The following is a 17,112-nucleotide window of genomic DNA, read 5'->3' as shown; positions in this document are numbered from 1 at the left end:
TGGGCTTGGAAAGAGCAAGAGATAAGAAGGAAAAAGATAAAAGGAAAAAAAACAGTACGACTAGCGTAGACTCGACGTAACAGTAGTATATATTTTGATACAGAGCTTCACTAGCTTAATTATTAACGTGCTCTTTTTGTAGCTGGAGAAACTTGAGAGGTCGTGGATTTGAATCCCATAAGAAATCGAGATTTTTTCGAGCTTTTCGGTAAAAGAGTAGCCAGGGTTCCAAAAGAGAACTTGTCTAGTTTGTGAGATGATTAGTGGACATTTTCGGAACATATCTGGATCCCCAGAGGCTCTCTTTTCAAGGAACGACCACACATAAAAAATTTGTTGGTGAAACCACTATCAGTTTTAAAAGGTTAATACGTTGAAATATATGGTTTGAGAATGAGATTTTGGTCTGAATCAGCTTAACAGTAGACGTGAAAGGTTGAAAAAAAATTTTATGGTCGCGTGCACTAATACCGCGTGCGATGGATTGCATTATTTTCTGTGTATAGAGCCCTGTTTATATATTCGCGTATACGTGAAAATTACATCATACATAGTTAATACTATGTAGTGTGCATAATGCATAGTGCACGGTTGTAAGCCCCGAGTTTTCAATCACTGTTTCAGTAACATACAGTTTCCAATACATTTATTTCGTCTCAGCCCGAATTATTTTTTAAATCAAAAATTATTCTTTTTCTTTTTACAGCAAATAATTAAATCATTTTATTTCAGCTATTTAAGCACAGATATACCCGGTCCTTTTGACTTAGTAGTAGTTGGAGGTGGTATAATAGGGTGTGCGACAGCCCGAGAAATGAAGTACAGACACCCTGAGTTGAACATAGCTCTTGTGGAAAAAGAAGATTCACTTGCAACGCACCAAACTGGTCACAACAGCGGTGTTATTCATGCTGGAATATATTATAAACCTGGGAGCTTGAAAGTAAATATTTTTGTACCTTAATAATTACTTTTTTATGCACTGTACTTATATACGGCAATATGTGCATAGATAAAAAGTCTCTTATAATTTAGGCAACTAATTTTATCTTCAAGAATGCGTTTGTACCACGGTGTTATCTATTTTTGACCACTTATTATATGCTCCATTAAACTTTACTTAAAAACCACACCTAAGTAATATTTTATAATACATATGATATGAGCCCATCTTAACGAATAAGTCTGAGAACTGAAAAAGTTTGCAGACTCGTAAAAGCTGTACTTAAACGAGTGTTGAAAAATGTTGAAAAAACTTGATCAGAAATGTACATAAAAAATTAATTTGATATTATTTGGTTTTAAGGTTGACGTCGTAATTGTGCTCAGTTTTTATATGATTTGTTGTCTCATCCTTACATTGTTCTTTCTAAAAGCATGACGTTTCTTATAAACCATCTGATTTTTTTCTAAATTTTTTAAACGAGCAAATTTTGTTCGATGTAAAAAATCTATGTGATCTCATGCTTACTTTGATTCAACGTATTTTGAATGGTTTGTTCTTATTTAAAAGAATCACTCGGTTTTAACAGATTATTTAAGAAAAAAAATCATACGACAATAGAGTCAAATCACACCTCAAAAAATATGAAAGCTACTTAAAATTATGTAGCTTCCTAATGTAGTTTTTTAGTATAATTTTCCTTAACATAGTTTTATACAGTTATGTACATAATGGCATAAGCACATTTAGAATATCTGGCCTTGTTTAAAATGATATTAATGTAAAAGTAGTTGAAACTAAAATGTTAACTATGTTTTAAATGAAATACGTCAGTCACTATCTTTATTTCTAACGTAATTTGTTGTCCAAGAAATTTATAGGCCACTTGATTATTGATTTTTTTTTCTTCTATTTTTATGGTCAGCCAAACTTAGAGAGTGTAAAAGAAATTAGAAGAAAAAGAAATTTATTTTCTTTGAGAGTAAAAAAGTATTGGTCAAGTTTAGCGTTGTTTTCATTGATTTTTCGATCACTGAACCTAAAGTTAAATCAAAAAAATTTGATGGCTTTATTTTTTATTAATAATTTCCTGCACGTAAAACTGTATATTATTTAATGACTTTGTTATTAAATAATTTAACTATAATTTGTATGATCACAAATTACAAATCTAAGGTCAAATTTTTTTAATTCGATCACCTAGCCCTTTTTAAATAACGATCTAGCACTAGTTAAATCATCAAATACTTGATGATTTTGGTGTTTAACGTCATTTACATCATTCTTTAGATCACTGATTACAATTATAAGGTCATAGGCAAAAAGAAGAAACTATTCAAGAGTTATCATGGAGGCCTGAAGTTTTGATATGAACAAATTGATATGAAAAAATCTGCATTCACCGGAAATTTAACTCTGGTCCACTTGAACAGTGTTCTTTTAATACCAAACATGCTAACAACTAAACTAACACTAGATTTATGAAATACAAGTAAAGTACATTAAAAATCTTCGAACCACTCTGTTGTGGCATAATTCTTTTCTTCTTTCTTTATCTCAACTAGAGCTTAAAAATTAATACACTGAGAATAATGGTGCTGAAAAAAATATTATATCTATACTAAAAATTAATATATTTTTGAAAAAAGCTAAGACATACTCACCTAATGAAGAAAATTATTATGTTTAAAATTATTTTTATTTTATTCTAAATGATTATATTATTGTTATGTAGCAGCCGTACGAAAATTATTATACAAGATAATAAAAGTTGCTATGTCTAACATTGTGAGTAGTAAGGGTAAGTAATTTCCAGACACCTCGCACGTCTGGCGCTGGCGGTCAGGCCCAGGGTGAATGTTTGGTCGTGCTATTGGAGGAGGGGGAGGAGCGGGGTCCCTAGCTGGGGAATTTTGGGGGCTTCGAAGAGTGGCATGGTTTTTAAAATCTGGTGGGGCCTTGGAGGTGGGATGAAAAGGTAAAAATAATGAAGTCGTTCGGAATGGGGTTGACAAAATTTATTCATAGTGAGATAAAAACTGATACACATACAAATACAATGTAAAAACTTAAGATAATTTTTCATAGTATAAAACTTACGGTGATATAATATTAATACATATAGGTAAAGTTGTCACTGATGAATAGTGTTGTTGATCTAAGAGGTTATAGTTTAATACGATGCAAGTGATAAATAGAACGCAAGATGTCTAGTTTTTTGTGATGTGTTTCAGCGCAGGGATGTATATTTTAAAATAAATTAAATTGAAATATTTCTAGACTTGCAATTTTGATTACATGTTGAGGATATAACGCATTTTTTTTCTAGTTTCTTTTGTCTAGTAATTATATTGTACAAAGTTACACTTATTTCATCATTAGTTGATGTAGTTTTTAAAAATATTGAACAAAACATACCCAAATTATAATAATGAGACATAAAAAACAAAAAATCAATACAGAAATGACCACACACTCGAGAGTCAGTACTTTGCAATTGTTGTACGTTCCACTCGTAACTAATACAGTTTCGTCTAAGTCAATCAGCATGGTGTGAAACAGCGGGTGGCAACCCATAGCTGTCAAAGAAAACTCCGTATCCGCTGGTATTGACATAGAAGGCAACCCAATGCGTGCCAGGTCTTATGCTCTCGTCTGTATTAGCTACAAGGACACACGGTCTCATCCAAACAAACGGCAGCTTAGTCTGCTGGAAATACTCCGACTGTCGGTGTCGGAATATGCTGCAGCCCTTATTGTATTTGTAGTGAATTCATCTTCCTTTATTTCAGCGTACACAGATGCAGTAGAGTCCCCACTTTTTCTAGATTTCCAAAGGTTAATGCTTTTGATGAGGTTCTCGACCTCTTGTGTAGCAGCAGCAGTAGAGGAGGAGGACGACTGGTTTAAAAGTGTAGGTTTTATCATCGGCTTTTAAGTTGTTTTTTTTTGACATCTAAGGTATCATCTGGTATGGCGTAAGAGAGAATAATTTCTGTAGAATGCATTGACTTGTTGATCCAGGTTCGTAACTTATAAACACGAGCTAGAGCACAGCTGAAAGCTTCCTTTTTTCGACCATGATAACAGCAAAAGTAATCATTATCACGAGTAAGATTTTTAAAATATGGGCAAGAGTACTCTTCAAGATTTATTATTTGACGACCTAAAACTTTTTCTATTAATTTTTGCTTTTGATTATCTCGAACGTCAATGTGAAGAGCACTTCTTGCTATGTCACGTAGAGCGCTACATACGTCCTCGATATTAGCTTCACCATCAAGCCACTCAAGTCTAAAAATAACACGTTAAAAATAACACGTTAAATAACTATTTGTAGCTAAAAGCCCTGACGTCAATTCCGTAGTGTTGTAGGGCGGTTTTATAATCCAATGTAAACTAAAATTACAGTTGACACCCACCATTGCAATTTCTTTTGGTGAAAAATCACCATTTTTATGTATTCTATATTATCGGTCGTCAGTTGATGAAGATCCATATCAGATTAAATAAAAAAGTAGACTTATTATGTACTGTCGATCTTCACTTTATTCGTTAAAAACGTGTTACAGGTGTTTCGGTATCACAGTACCTTTGTCAGACAGATGTACATCCTTTTAAGCATTTTTATCGTAAAATGTTGGAATATCTACGATGAAACTAACTTTTTCCATGGTTCAACTTTTTTCAGATCAAATGCAAAAAGACAAATCCCTTTGGGTTTATCTTTTCTGTGTATTTTGTTTCCCTCGTTCATGTAATGGATTCCGGAGCCAGAAAGTAATGTATGATAAGCTTCAACGTACATAGATCCACTTTCTGTAAAAGTAGGTTGTAATGGTTTGCTTGGAATTTGTACTCCATCAACATATAATGAAAAAAAATAAATAGAGTAGTTTTGGAAAATAAAGGGGTTAAGTTTTCTGTCCCCGTTGAAAGCTTTGTTGTCGAGTAGTATTACTCTTTTTGGTAACTGGCCAAGAATAACGTTTTCTAAACCGTCGCTTATAATACCACTGCGCATAGTAAAAGATTTAACTTCCATGCGGGTGATTGGATATTTTGCAGTCAAAACTGTGGATCTGACTTTTACTCGTCGTACAAAAAGTGTTGCTTTGGTAATACTGACTGAATAATTCCTTGTCGATGCATCCATCAAACAAAATGCATCCTTCGAACGAACCACACGTAGACGATTTTTGACACCATTTAATAAAAGTTTGTTTTGATAAATCACGTCGCAATACAAATAACCCATCAAGTCCACTGTCATTCCATCCTTTACATAGTCTTGACGTTTTGCGAGAGATATATTTTTCTCTGATCCGGGTAGTTCATCCATCTCATCAGCTACATCGGTTTCCCAAAGACTCGTGAACAAGTGAGAAGTTTTTGCTGCAGGTCCGTAATTTAGTAGTGTTTTGATGTATGCTCTGTACAAGTAAGCATTGTTGGGAGGGGTCACTAGTTTTTGATTGAAACATACATCAACTTGATTAAATATAGAGGGTAAGAAACTGTTTACGGAAGCCACAGACGCATCTGTATCCTTGTCGTAAGGTATTAATTTTACATTAACTCTCAGTATTGTGTGAGTGAGGTCAAAATAATCCTAATTTTTAGAGTTTATGACAAACTCTATCGGACTTTCGTCGATTAATGATGAAACAGGTTTATAATAAACCCACCGACTTGCCTCTAACGCTGTCTGAGTAAGAGGAAGAGAAAATAAATCTAACTCACTCTTGAGACATGGATCAGTGTGGCTATGCAAAAAAGATATTAATATTTGAGTAAAAATATCGGTCACTTTAGATTTTTTTTTTTCTGTACTTTTTTACTTTTTTTTACAGTTAACACGTTTAATTTTTTTACTATTCTTTTTTTTCCCTCCTCTGGTCTTATTCTTTTTAAAAACATTTTTCTTGCGTCCACATTTTGTCACTCGAGATGTTTTCTTTTTAGCACGAGTCGTAGAGATGTGATGAGTAGCGCTTCTGCTACGAGACTGCGCTCGACGTTTGTACGGTAAAGCATTATATCCAAATCCTTCCATTAATCTAACAAGCTTTTCCGTTTCAAGTTTATGCCTGATTCGGTTGCACAATTTGCTAATGCATCTTTAAATAGCAAATCACGTTGACCAATCTCATCAATTGTATTAACACCAGCTCGGAAAGCTTCTTTTCTAATAGCGCGTGCACCTTTTGTCATATATGGCATAGCTGTGCGAAAAAGCTCCGTGAAAAAAGAGCTTCAGCCATGACCTCTCTGCCCATGCGAACCAGTAAACACATGCTTGACACCTCTACCTCCACCACCGTACTGAGAATGATATACATTGTAAAAACTCATTTTGCACAAGGATTCTAAAAAAACACTTTCCTAATATGTAACACCACCGTCAGTGTCCCAAACTCGAATACTATCGGTTTACCAAATTGGTCTCTTATATGCATATCGATTGTATGAAATCTATTATAGAGAAGGGGTACGTATGCAACAGGCGTATACCTCTTGACGATTGTACCACCGTAAAATGGCTTTTTTTTCTCTTCATGCCTTCAAGCTCGTCTCGACTAAAACACAAGTGAAATGTAAGGCAACCAATCGTCAAACCATCTAACTCTACAGTGTTCTCGAATATGTTATGTGACCCTGTGATCAAGATGGGACGCACAATATTATGATCAATTATCCATAAACTAATAATTGACTAATGTACGCACTTAAAGGCTGATGTGACATAAAAGATATCATAATGAAACATATTTACGATGGAGAATTTCCAAACAAGCAAAAATATTTATATTGATAATTATACTAAAATAAACAATAATAATTATACAAAAAAGAGAAAGCAAGACTATTAACATATATGTTTATTATTGTATACTTTATGTATAGAGAGAGAGCCATACACAGCTCAACGCTAAACTCAAAAAAAGGGAAAGATAAAAGAAAGGGTACGGTACATACGGTAATACACTTGAATATATAGCTATCGGTGGGATATTAAAAGAGTCAGGACAAATATTTAGCACTGAAACTAAAACGCGTGCTCATAAGCAGGAACCAGGGTAAGCAACTAATACGTAACAGTTATGTATAAATGACAGAGTTCATATTTATAGAAATGGGACCTCTTTTTCTTATATATAAGTGCCTTCTCCACCGGAAGGCCCTATTATTAACATGTTATAGAATGATTACAGAAGAACGATAAACTCCAGAAGAAACACGAGACTTGGCAGCATTTTAGACTGCACCGATAGTACAACTTCAAGCAGAGAGGCGACTGCAACCCCCTAGACAAGTAATAGAGTTGACATTGGCCGTGTCACATGATTAAAATTTGGGAAAAAACGAATATGAGCGCCAGGAGTCGCTTGACTGTATCGGCGGGAGCCGCCACCGTCCGTAGGACAAGACCAAGAGAAAAAAATTTTTTTTTTCAAAATATGTAACATCGAAAAAGTTATGTTAATGTTAATTGTAGAAAAAAAAAAAAGCTATTGTTGTTCACAATACATAGTAATTGCAGCTATAATAATTATAAGAATGAAAATAACGATAATAGAACGGAAGAAAAAAAAAACTGTCGTTAATCACATTACATGACACAAATCAATAAGAAAATAAGTCAGTATAAGCGCTGGAAGTCACTCTCCTGTATCGGGGGACGCAGTCCGTAGGACAAAGATAAGAAATAATTTATTTTCTTTCCAGTACTGATAGTAAGAAATTTGTATGGATTTTTTTTCTGTAAAATAAATGAATGATAAATAAGCGTATGCGAAATTATAAAATGGAAACTCCATGTAAAATAACGTACTGTATAATTCTAAATGTATAATTGTGTATGTTAAACAATACTTTATGTAAGGTAGTCATAAGTAGATCTTCGATTCACAATTTCATGTATAATTGTTGTATATGGTAAAGCGCATACACAATCAAAATTGTTATATACTTAACACACAATGAAAAGAGACTGAATGATTAGAAGAGCAAAAATATTAATGTAAAAAAACCAGTGGTTCTATGCAATTGAATGGAAGAATGAGTGTGAAGTACTTAACTGCGTAAACAACTAAGATAACAGAATATAGCACAGCATATACTTGCACAATTGCAAACAAGTCTACAGGTTCCGCACTGTATAAATTAAGAAGTCAGCGTCGTCAAGGGCAACCACGTCGCAGCTTCGGACGTGTTACGTACAGTATGCAGGGCATATCATACTGACCCTCCGTGGTAACAGCGAGGCTATTTTAGCAAGAGGGTACCATCAGGATGGGAACAAGATAATATAAGGCTCAGGGAGCCTCAAATCATGGCAGTCGAGCGTAATCAAGAGAGATGAGCGTTATCAGGGGACTTAAGCGTTATCAAATTAAGACACCGGGCTATAATTACGAAAGGACATAACAAGCCTTGAAGGGAACCCACGCGCAACTTTGCCTTATAAATGTGGTATCTTGAATAAAGATCTTTTAGGCAATAAGTATTGGTCATTTTCGCGACGCACCTCCTTACTAATATATCCCACGTAACACGTCCTTAGCGCAGAAGATTAAAGATCCAACAATATATATATATACATATATATATACCCTAGTAAGATTTTGCTCCCCTGTGTGATAAGTACATATCTACACTGAATAATACAGAAAATTTTTTTACAAATCAAACGTTATGTAAAATTAAAGATTTATAACAAATGCGTAAAATACACATGAATTTAAGTTGTAATATTAGGAGATACAAATTTTGTTGTGCAGTATGTTTTGTTACGTAAACATGTACATATTTGTATCAGATTATTGATCAAAACACTGAATTCATCAGCTTGTTTTCAGGATGTATTTTATACATTCAAAACATGCCCCTAAATCAGAAAATAAATTTATTGAACAGAGTTTAACAAAAAAAAAATAATTTCCTAACAACTGAAAATTTTTAGCCTTACAACATTTTTAATGTATAATTAATGCTCTGAATCATTTTGTACGAATATATTTTCAATATTCTTATATCTTGATGAAAAATAACGGTCTTATATAGTAAAACCCTAATTCATCGAAATTAAAACATCGAAACTAATGAAAACTGTTTTCTGTGTATGACGAACGGTAGAAATAAATTATCACCTGTATTAAGTTATTCTTGATTTTAATACCTTTTTATCTGACTCATTTTCTGTTATCATTTCTGCTTCTAAATTATACTTAAATAAGTTTGTTATACGGAACCTCGCGTCGTTACATAAGCTATCAGTTACGATTAAATTTTTACGTAACATAACTAATACATTTACTTTTTATTTAAAAAAGTGTAGTGGTAAGCCTTCGTGTATGCTATTCAAAGTTTCTATTAGAAAATTTACATCTATATAATTATTAGTGCTATCGCTACCTTTATATTTGGCATAATGTATACTATAGTACGTATGTTCTACATCTGTAATTAAACTTAAAATTTTGTTATTTTGAACGTACAAAAGTTCGTTATAAGTCGTTAAAATCACTATGTTACAGTATGTATACGTACCAACACCATAAATTTCGTTTCATATATTATCACATTTCTACTTTTGAGGAATTTCAAATAACTTTATTAATCAATTTCCAATCTTTATTGAAGTTGATGAAAACTCTTCATTTATAGAATGCATATTATATTTTAATTTCAAATTTTTAATTGTTTCCAAAGAATTAAATACTTATTTATTTCATTAATAATAAATTTTCTACACCCATGCTTTGTTACTTGGAGTATTTGTCTCTAATTACCACTTAAAATAAATAATGTACGACAAAATTGTAAATTCTTGTTACACAAATCTTTCAAAGTTTCATCTAAACTTCCCAAAGCTTTTCTGGAAATCGTTTAAGTTTTGTCCCAAATGATTTCATGTACTCCAAGCAATTTTGTAATCAGTTTCAAATTCTAAAAAAGAACTCTAAATATTCATTAAACCTAAGTGATTGAACGGTGATCGGAATGCTCTATGACTTGTCATTCCTTAAGATAATCAAATTGAATCTGTTTTTGTCCAAGCCATGGAAATAACTTTATTCCGAACTAACAAAAAAGAAAAATTGATGGCTTACATAAAAAAGTTTTTTTCAGAACAATCTTGACTATCGATAAAAGAATTTTTTTTTCTTTTTCTTTAAAGTTTACTATTTCATTAGGAATTTGTCTTTGGTCACTCTTTAATTAAATAAATAGATCAATTAATTTTTTTTTTCAATTTTCACAAAGTTTTCTTTTATATCCGTTTTATATGAAATTTATTTTTCAGTTAGTTCTAATAATTTGTTATCTTAGCATAATTTTTCTTCAAAATTAAAGATCTTATTTAAATGAGATATTGCTAAATTGTCTTTTTGTTCTTTAAAATCGTCAAAAAAATTTTTTAATTTTTATCATATTTTTCTCCCATATAGATCTTCAGATTAAATCATTAAATACTATATAAGCACAAAACTTTCTTAACTGGTGTAGAAGTATAACGTTGCAAGCTTCTTAGCAAATTTAACATATTTGAGAATTGTGTTCAACCAAACCCAAGCTAACAGTAGCGTTTTAAAGGGTCTTATAATTTGAACTATGAACTTTTTTCAGCATTTTGAAATGTTCTGCTCCACTAACACTATTTAGAAGAAAAAACTCAGAATACTTAGAAGATACTATAATCAATTATCCAACTACCATATTACTTTAAACTTGTTTCCGTTTCACTAAAGTTCTAGTAGTTGAATTCAAACGATAATATTCTGGACTATTAAGATAGTAATTTTTTTTGCAAAACTATTGATTTTATCTTATTTAAACCATCCCATTAGTGCTGTTTACAAATACTCTAAAAGATTAAAAATATTTTTCTATCGATAACTATTTTTGGTTATTTGTAGCAAGTTAACACACAGAATGATTCGATCACAAAGAGAGATGTCTTGCAATGGCCACGCTGCCATAGGGCTACATAAAGTAATAGCCTTTATGAAGTAATGACGATTTATGTATTCCAATACTTTGTAAGAAATTGTTAAATCGTCTTCTATATTGCTTTTTCTCCTTCATAAATATAATTTGTTATTTACATATAATGTAACAACGATAAATCACTTTTTTGGAATTCTATAGAATAAACATAAGAATTAAACTTTCCAAAAATTTTTATAATTGTTTATATTGTGTTTTAATTTATGAAAAGTTTTTATTTTTTAAAAATAATGTGAAGATGGACTGAACAAGAGGCTGGAGAAGAGGTAACTCTGAAATGTGTGGAGGGACAAGGAGGGATGAACATTAACATTAGCATTTTTTTTGTTTCCTCAAAATGACAATGAAACACGATGATTTTTACTTTTTTTTTAAGAGGGGTTTCAAAATGTTCTTAATTTTTTAGGAGGGGCAAGGGATTAAGGACGGGTTACTGACTAAATAGGGGGATTACAACTATACAATATAGGTATGTGTGTGTATGTGTGTGCACTAGTGGAGCTCTGCTCGCCAACCACACTGAGAAAGAACTCGCGCGTCTGCTGCTCCACAAGTACAGCCGTTGCGCGAATTAACCAAGCAGCCCTTGACTATATGAGTGGCGCATCAACTGCACCACTTGGGCCGACTGAGCGTCCAGTGTGGATCGTCATTACGTACTTTACATAGTGCAGCTACCAAATGTGTCTATAGTCCGTCAGCCAGTCCAATATACGGTACAGCACTTGGTATATGGTACAGCAACCCGTGTATAAATTTTTTTTTTTTTCATTCATCATCGCCCGTAGGCTCAGGCATGGCATTTTTTTACACAAGCATAGTGTTAATTAGCCACCGGTGCACCTGAGTTATGACCAGATGTTTATATACATATACATACATAAACATCTGGACCAACTCAGTCACACCTATGATCACGTAGACGAAGCGTCAGAGAAACAGTTAATCGACCTTCGAGAATCAAGAGCACAGGCGAAACGGCGAGACTCGAATGGTGACCAAGCGGTCACCCATCCAAGTACTAACCGCGCCGAATGCAGCTTAACCTTGGAGATCGACGGAACTGCAACTCTACCGTTGCGCCACCGCGACCACCCCGTATGTAAATACTTACTCTTTTTATAACTATTTCATGTAACGTATAGTGCTTCAGTATTTATTGCGGATGTACGTTAAATGAAGGATAGACCACTTCTTTCAAAGATATACAGCATATTCCGATGACTTCATGAAGTGGTGTCATAGTAAATGACCTCTTTTTTAACTCTCATAACCTTATTTTTATTAGACAGTACATTTATATTAAGATAATATAAGTGATATTCTTCTGTTGCCTTTATTTAAATGAAATAACGGAAATAAGTTTAATTAAAAAAAATTAACAACTTTTACCTATATTAACTATATACATAAATCGTTTAGTATGTATTTCCGGGTTGACAGGGGACTTAAGATATAGTGAAAAGTTTGTTTAAACAGTATACTGGCTACAATAATAAGGAAAAAATTTTATTTTTGTTATCAGTCAACGTATGCTGGAATATTTGTTTTTTCATGATAAAAGTGGTAGTATTTGTAAAAAATATTTTAATTCAAATTTTTGATTAAAATGAACAAGTTTTTCAAAATAGAAAATGAAACAAAGTGGCTTTCTGAGTCATAATGCGTTTAAACTTATCGCATTTCGATCGACGAATAAATACAGATACGATTTTATTCTCATGCTTGACGTATGGTACACTGTATGATGCAGTACTTGCGCTAGCCTAACAGCTCAACGCTCAAGCCAGTCTAGTGGTGCAGCTGACGCGCTAGTCTGGTGTCCCGTGCGTTCCAAACAAGCGGCAGCTCAACTGCGCCACCTTAAGGACGGATCACGCGCTAGGTTTCTCTGAGTGCACCTACTACTCTAACATAAAATAAGAGTCTCTCAATTTTGTATATACAATAGTAACGGATGGAATACTGTAATTTTTGTATTGCTATGTGTTTTTTAAATCAATGTAAATGCATACTGATAGATTGAATTTTGTTTATTTTTTAATAGTAAACACAAGGCTTACAATAACCATTAACCTTAGTACTAAGAGATACACTATTAGATCTTCAAGGCATGAAAAATTATTAAAGCATGTGTGGTTTGGAATATTGTTTGACTTATCTTTAAGTGAATTTTAAATGTCACAAGTGACATTCACTTCAGACTTTGATACTATTAATGCACTGCATTTAGTTGTCATTAGTTTTTTTTTAATTTATTTTTTTTTCAGGTAGAAAGAACATTTTTTGGTTTATTAATAATTACAATTTTGTAATTTATGCTAAACTTTTCTGGTTTTTTGCTATTGGATATTGATTTTGTTTTCATTTCAAAATTTCACCATTATTTTAATAATTATTGTGTTCAATGTTAATATTTTTAATGGCTGTAATATTATTATAAATGTAACTTACCTACGTGACAAACACAACCTTATTATTTAAAATTATTAATTGCTTTATTTTTTTCTTGCAATACATTTATATCAAATGTGGCGAGACAAATTAAATTATATAGAACCTAATAAATTATCGACAGTTTGCATCATGAAATAATAACTGCTAAATGCGATTGTTGTATTGAACTAAAGGTGGTAATTCCTTTTTACATTTGCTACAACAATTATATTTTTTTTTTCTTTTCTTTACTACCTCACCCAAAAATTTGAGTTTTAGCGGCAGTGTACAGGGACGAAAGCCAATATTTTTTCCTTGTCAACGTGAAACTTATATTATGTAGAGGGGTTGGGAGAAAAAACTCTGTGCTCCCTACTTTTTTTTGTTTAAGAGAGAAAGAGAAATTAAATTTGAACTTGCATTTATTAATAAGACAAAAGGCTCCAGGCCTTATTTCGCCTTGGCCAATACATGGAAATAAGATAACGGTTGGTCTTGCACGCAACCCACAACCTACAAAGTTTTGCAGGATACAATAATAAAAGTAATTATAAAAAAAGTAATACTAAAAATTAAAATAATAACCATTAAAGTAATAACAACAACTATAGTCATAATAAAAATTAAGACCAGTAAACATATTAATAAAAATAATCATTGAATAGTCAATACAAACGAAAATTGTTTATCAAAGAAATGGGAAGTAAGCATGTTGAGTTAAGACTATTGTAAATTAAAAGTAGAATTAAATAGATATTTGTAAAAGTTAAATTTAAAATAAGGTCGATTGGACATGGATCTCACGTTGGTGGGTAAATTGTTACATATGCGTGGAATGGTGACATGAAATGCCTTATCATAACAGCTAGTATAAATATCAATAACCGATAAATCATATTCAGATTAGCAGCAATTACCACGACCATTGTAAACTTATACTGCAATCTCTTTTCATGGTACAAAGGTTTTTTTGATTTTAAAATCGAAGCCAATATAAATAAGACAAGGTATATGCGACGCTCTCGAAAAGGTAGAATAGATAGAGATATGTGAGTTGTTGAAATATGGTCTGATTTTTCAACTCGTGAAACAAATCTTAGAGCAGCATTTTTATAACGTGATAACTTAGTGCACAAAATATCTGATAGATCAAGGGTGATACTGGTACAGTATTTAAAATATGGGAAGACAAAGAATTTAACTAAAGTCAATCTCAACAAACCGGGCAGAGAATGTTGACATCTTTGGAGCCACGCCAGCGCTGCATAGCTTTTTCTAGCAGTTTTAACTGCAAAGGGCCTCCAGAAAAGTGTATTATCAAGAATGACTCCAAGAAGTTTGATAGATGCACATAATTCGATAGATTCACCATTAAGAGAGGATGCGTTATTAACTGTACTATTGACACTAACCATGTGAGCACGAGAAGCGATCCAAATAGCTTTGGTTTTAGGAATATTTGTATTAAAATAACTATCACCTGACCAATCAAAGATGTTACAAAGATCAGAGTTGACTAATGAAACAATCTTAGGGACATCAGATACAGAACCAGAATACATCAGCACAAAACCGTCAGCATATAAATGACATTGGCAATGCGATGAATCTGAGGGCAGGTCATTTATAAAAAGCGAAAATGGGTCCACAGAGACTGCCCTGTGGGACACCAGCCACCTGATCAAGTCAACGCGATATTGACCCATCTGACAATTTAACCGCTTGAGATCTACCTGATAGAAACGACTCAATCCAGAGGCAAACTGAATCAGAGAAGCCTATAGAGAGCAACTTGGACCATAAAATTTTGAAATCGACAACATCGAATGCCCATTTGAAATCAACAGCAACCAACAGTGTAACTAAACCTGAATCTGATCCTATCCTTAAATCATATACAATATCTATTAAAGCTGTGTGAGTACTATGATTTTTGCGAAAACCACATTGCTGTTGGTATAATATTGAAGATGACTCAATATAAGCCAAGACCTGTTTGAGAGCCACAGCTTCAAGAAGCTTTGATGGAACACAAAGCAAGCTAATTGGGTGAAAATGACTAGAATAGGTTGGTGATAGCTGTTTGGGTAGTGCCAAACCAAGACCATCTTTCACTCAGGTGGAAATCTTTGTGACTGTAATGAACTGTCGAAAATATTCAACAGAACAGGTGAAACCTTGGCAACTGCAAGTCTCAGAATGCTGATGGTAATACCATAAACCCCACATGCGTTAGACTTACTATTAGAAATGTCCTCCAAAACATTATCAGTCTGGACATGTTAAAAAAAAATCTCTCATCAAAGGGTAAAAGCACAGGAGGTATCGGTAGTGAGGCAAAAGCTGATCGAAGTGGATCTGGAACAAAGTGCTGATTGGGTTAATTAATATCAAAGAAATCAGGTGCAGCAACACTGAAGGATGGAGCAACACTAATATCACTAAGACATTTCTACATTTTTGCTGGAGAAAAGCAGGACGTGAGTCTACATTTATTATAATCATGTAATGCATTTCTCGAAAGAGAGAGAGAGAGTAGAATGTAGAGTTTATTTATTTAAGCTAAGAACCTGCGGTCAGTATTACAATTTCATTATTTGAGTCTAAAATCTTCACTAAAGATATATTTAAATAATTTGTTTTTAAAAAATGCTGGAGTTTAGATGGATCGTAGATTAGCAGGCAATGCATTCCATACAATAGCAATTCCAATGGTAAATGAATATCTATATGCATATATATTAAGACGCCTCACTAGTAACTCTGCAGTATTCGAATTTCTGGGGTTGATTTCATTTGGTGGGACAGATTTGAAAGTATATAGTTCAGCAATATATAAAGGCTTTTGTAATATAAGGATTCCTTGCAAAAGGCACAGCATAATACATCTTCTTCTATTACAATATGACATAATACCATACTTTTTAGAAGCTGATGTGATATGCTCAAATTTTCGAATATCATTAATGAGGCGAAGGGCAGCATTCATGCAACGAGCCATCTTCAGCTGCATTTCCGATGATAGGCCATAAAATACAGACGCGCAGTAATCCAGGTGGGGAAATATATGTGTACGTAGCAAGAGAAGTCTACTGCTACTCAAGAGACTGTCCTTAAAGCGCCTTATCTGTGCTAATGCAGAGTAACATTTGTTTGCAACTATCATACAATGTGGTCTCCATGTCAATGTACTATCGAGCGTGACTCTCAGCAGCTTAACTTTTTCAGTGGGTTTAATAATTACACCGTTAAATAATACGTCAGGTAATGAGTTACTTTATAACTTTTCATACCTCTGGTGCTCAACCAAGTGACTTTTGGTTTTTTATCATTAGCAATAAGGCCATTTATATCTAAGCACATTGAGATATCTTCTAGAATTTTATTCTCCTTCTGTATAATATTTCTGGCCTCTTGGGCCTTACCTTGTATATACAATAAAAGTCGTCAGCATAAAAATGAAATTTATAATCTCTACAATTTACTGAAGTATCATTGAAAAAAATTGAAAAAAGCAATGGCCCAAGTAAACTTTTTTGAAGCACACCTGAGCCACGAAAGAGTGTCTGAGAAAGTTCACCAGTAGGTGCACAAACGGTTTGCGAGAGAAAGAGAGAGCAGCAGTGCGAACGTGCGTAAGTATTAAGTACTGACCAATGCTAAGTTCATTTATTTTTGAGTTTCTGTGAAAAAACTTCTAGGTACATGAAGCATGCGTC

At 33.1% G+C, this 17,112-nt stretch overlaps 1 protein-coding gene across 1 annotated transcript in view; it reads left to right on the top strand.

The window, feature by feature from the left end:
* The window catches only part of L2HGDH (L-2-hydroxyglutarate dehydrogenase), a 294,884-nt gene that overhangs the window by 186,738 nt on the left and 91,034 nt on the right, over window positions 1-17,112 (top strand). Inside the window, exon 2 of the mRNA XM_089596914.1 lies at window positions 733-943. Coding sequence (XP_089453040.1) covers window positions 733-943 — 211 coding nt within the window. The remainder of the gene's footprint in view (window positions 1-732; window positions 944-17,112) is intronic.

This window comes from Copidosoma floridanum, unplaced genomic scaffold, assembly GCF_036245765.1.
Source record: "Copidosoma floridanum isolate Cflo_tuat_1 unplaced genomic scaffold, Cflo_Japanese_pri ptg000030l, whole genome shotgun sequence".
NCBI classification, from domain to species: domain Eukaryota; kingdom Metazoa; phylum Arthropoda; class Insecta; order Hymenoptera; family Encyrtidae; genus Copidosoma; species Copidosoma floridanum.
Note: the sequence above shows the minus strand (reverse complement) of the source record. Positions and strands in the feature narration are given on the sequence as shown.